The following is a 3,683-nucleotide window of genomic DNA, read 5'->3' as shown; positions in this document are numbered from 1 at the left end:
GGGCCCTTCACATCCGGGTTGGAATGGACGATGCTCGCGGGCGTGGCCACTGGGCTGCTGTCCGCAGCCTGCGTCGTGGCGGAAAAGCACGGCTTTTTCATGGGGTTTAACGACTTCGAGTATACCACCGCCGGGGACCTCAACCTGATCGACCTCAGCATTGGCTGGAACCGTTTCTCCATGGACGTGAACGGGATGGCCGTTGTCACGCTGCGCCCCCTGAACAGCATCTCGCGCATGGCCTATCTGCTTGGCTGTCTCACCTTCGCGGGCCACCTCCTCTCTGTTTGCCTCTCCGCGATCCTAGTCTCCTTCCTCCACCAAGTGCGGAGCCAAGGCCGCATTTCCCCTCTTGCCGGGGCTTTCGTCCACACGCGGCTCATCTCGGGCTGCCTTATTTTTCTCAGCCTCTTTCTGGCTGGTGTAAGCTGCATCGAATTCCGCTATGTAGTTTTGCGGGACTTCAACGCGGAATTTAGGGATGCGCCGCAAATGGAGGGCTTTCACATCAAGCCCGGCTGGGCGTACTTCCTGACTGTGACGGTCTCAGCGCTCTGCCTGCTCATGGGTGGGCGACTAGGGATCAACGCAGGCATGATGGACAAGGTGCTCGCTCATGCAGCGGCAATTGGCACGGAGACCGAGGACTCTCTGCGGAAACCCAAGCGGGGCCAAGTACATCATTTTGCGGGTCCGCCCGCCCGATCCCAACGGCCGCCGAGACCAGCTTTCCTATCAGTATAGTCTAGATCCAGGAGATGGCACACATCGTGAGCGTTTCTTGTAGTCTGTCATCTCACGCCAACGCTTTCGCGTGCCTTCGCAAATTTAGAAAATGGAAAATTCTAGCATAGCACATGCCAAAAGCAAATCACAACAAAGAAGTTATGCATCATCGTCAATCGGGGTATCCATTTGACGTTAGCTTTGTGAAATTCCTCCACGTATTGTATTCTCACTTTGTCTGCAAAATGGCCTCTAAGACAAGCTTGGCAAGTATACAAAATATACATATTTTCTCGCGAAATGAGGGGTCAAACTGCAGCAGATCTTCTCGTGCGCCTCCGAATAGTTTTCACACCAATCACAATGTCCTGTTACTCAGATGTTGACAAGCTCACGGCTCGGGGGTCTGGCCTTTCACTGCGGGTGCCCCGCCTTGCCAGGTAGCCGATCGGACGACTCGTGCTCCAGAAGCAGGAGCACCACCCGTGGAAGCGTTCGGGACAAATGTGAAAGCTGGAGGTAGGCGTACGGCCACATCCACAAGACTGGGTGCACTTGACGAGCGACCATCATTCATTAAAGTATTTTCCTGCGAACTTGGGTAAACGTTTTCCTTTACAGGATTGGGAACACAGCGTAGTATTTCGTTGGTAGCATCCATAGGAGTAGTTCTCAGGGCGATGATAGGTCTTGACGACACCAAAATATCATAAATTTAGACTAACAACAATATAATGCAGTCAGTGAGCTTAAACTCAAACCAATTGTGTTGCAAAATCCAAGGATAAATATTGCATTGAATGGTTAGCTCCGTCATCGAAGGCGAGCCACGCATTTTCCTCGGGGTCATGCAGACTAGTTACGCACGTGACTACTGAGAGCTTTATTTACTGTGCATCAACGTCGTGCACATGACCATTGTTTTTCTTCCAATGCGCACATCGACCGGCCAACACTACCCCGACGCCTGCCCCGGCGCCTTGACTTTGAAGTGGAGACGAAGTTCCGTCCTAAAAACTCGCATTTGGCGGGGTATTTCCCTGGGACCTGCACTCGTTCACTCCCGCGCCTACACTCTCTCTTCTCTCCAATAAAGTCGGGCGGACGCCAGAACTTGCAGCACGTATGTCCCCATAAGGCACGAGTCGGCCGACCGCGAGGTGCAGAAGCTTTTATGCCTACATTGTGACATGTCCTCCTGCTAGGCTTCGCCATAATGTGAGGGGTGTTTGTCCTTTTTTTGCAAACGCCCGCCGGCACCGTCTTGGGGCCAGGTTCCTGGCCGTCGGCGAGTCGCCCCCGGTCCGACCCCGTCAGGTGGCCATTCGCCCTAAACCCCCCTACTTTTCCTAACACGTAAAAAATGCAGTGGTCAAACTCCCGACGGGCAGTATGTCTCCGAAACATCTCGTTCGAGTGATTGTGAGCTTTGGTTGTGCACGGCTAATAAAGCAGAACGTTGCAGTTCTCTTTCCGGAGAACGTGTACTTGGGGTTGAGAAACTCACTGAAGTTGATCGATCATTTGCCGCGGGGGCCTTTTTGCCCATTTTTACGATTTTGAGAGGGTGAAAATCCATTGCATCTTTGCAAGCAGCCCAAGGCGGCTATAAATATGTAATTGACTAACGAGAGAGCCCTCAAAAAACCACTTTAATTCGCAAAGACCTTCTGACAGGCACTCACGCGGGTATTACTGTGGCCACGCACCTCAACCACAGCCGTGGCAAACCAAAGGACGCATTGTGGCATACTGCCAAGCTTACCGGGATAGCTGACGTAATTTTGCGTACATCGTCAGAAACAGAAAAGGCCGTATCGCCGTGCCACAGGCATAGCTGCCTGATAAAGATTGTGCTCCGGAAGAAAGTAGATGCATCAGCCTTCACCAGACGGTAGTAACCTGCTCCCTGTGCCTCTTCTTCTTCATAGTGCGGCGCAATGGGGGCTTGAAAAGATAGTCCTATGTCTATTGGAATCCCATTCCGAGGCCATCGATGTGACGGACGAGCACGGATGGACGCCCCTGATGCTGGCGGCCTCCCGAGGACATAGCTCCGTGGTGGGGTGCCTGCTCGACCGCGGCGCCGACGTCCACCTGCGAGACCTGGACGGGATGACAGCCTTGACACATGCCGCTGCCGGGCGACTGGGCAATGCCAAGGTGGTACAGCTATTGCTGGAAAAAGGCGGGGCGGACCCTGGGGCGGCCTGTAAGTGGGGGTCGACCCCGCTCATGGAGGCGGCGGCCTTGGGCTTCGAGGGGCGCATGCAGGCCCTCCTCACGCGCAGGAGGGGAGCAAATCAAGGGCGTGGGGGGAAAAGCGAGACGAAGAAAACATGGAGTGGCGGAAGTCGTGTGAGTATTGACCGCCAGGATGGGAAAGGCGCGACGGCTTTGTTTAAGGTGAGGGCGAGGGGAGGGACGAGGCCCGAGAGAGAGATATGAAAAAGAAAGTGAAGCAATCCGTACAAACTCCTTGTAGCACAATGTTGGGGTGTGATATCCAGGCACATGGACAATCATGTTGATAAAATGCAATGCCCTCCAGGCCTGCCTGTACGGACGGGTGGGGGCCGTTAAGCTCCTCCTCGGCGCAGGCGCGGACCCCAGGATCCCCACCCACGACGGCCTCTCGCCCATGCTCGCCACCCTGTCCTGCCCACGCGGCAGGGGACTACAAATAGCGCGCTTGCTCGAGGTGGGTCGGACTGGGCGGGAAGGAGGGGCGCGGGGGGTATGGAGAGTGGGAGGCGAGGAGGTGGGGATGGCCCTCTGACACGAGCGACCCAAGCTTCTGACCTGACACGAACGTTGCCTCCATCATGCGATCGACCTCATTGTCCCTAGCTCCCAGACTCATCCATTTCCCCTCCCCCCCTCCCTCCCTCCCTCCCTCCAGCAAGCCATGTTGGAGCCCTGCCGCCTCGACCATCTCCTGAAGGGGTGGTTCTGCC

General features: G+C 55.4%; 1 protein-coding gene across 1 annotated transcript; it reads right to left on the bottom strand.

Moving 5' to 3' along the window:
- Positions 1-2,386: 2,386 nt before the first annotated feature.
- On the bottom strand, positions 2,387-2,959 carry NGA_2089610 (uncharacterized protein; the record flags this gene model as incomplete). Its single annotated transcript, XM_005855298.1, has 1 exon — positions 2,387-2,959. A coding segment is annotated over one exon (552 nt), but the record flags the coding sequence as incomplete, so codon positions are not given.
- Positions 2,960-3,683: the final 724 nt, after the last annotated feature.

Source organism: Nannochloropsis gaditana (genome assembly GCF_000240725.1).
Source record: "Nannochloropsis gaditana CCMP526 unplaced genomic scaffold scaffold234, whole genome shotgun sequence".
In the NCBI taxonomy this organism is placed as follows: domain Eukaryota; class Eustigmatophyceae; order Eustigmatales; family Monodopsidaceae; genus Microchloropsis; species Microchloropsis gaditana.
Note: the sequence above shows the minus strand (reverse complement) of the source record. Positions and strands in the feature narration are given on the sequence as shown.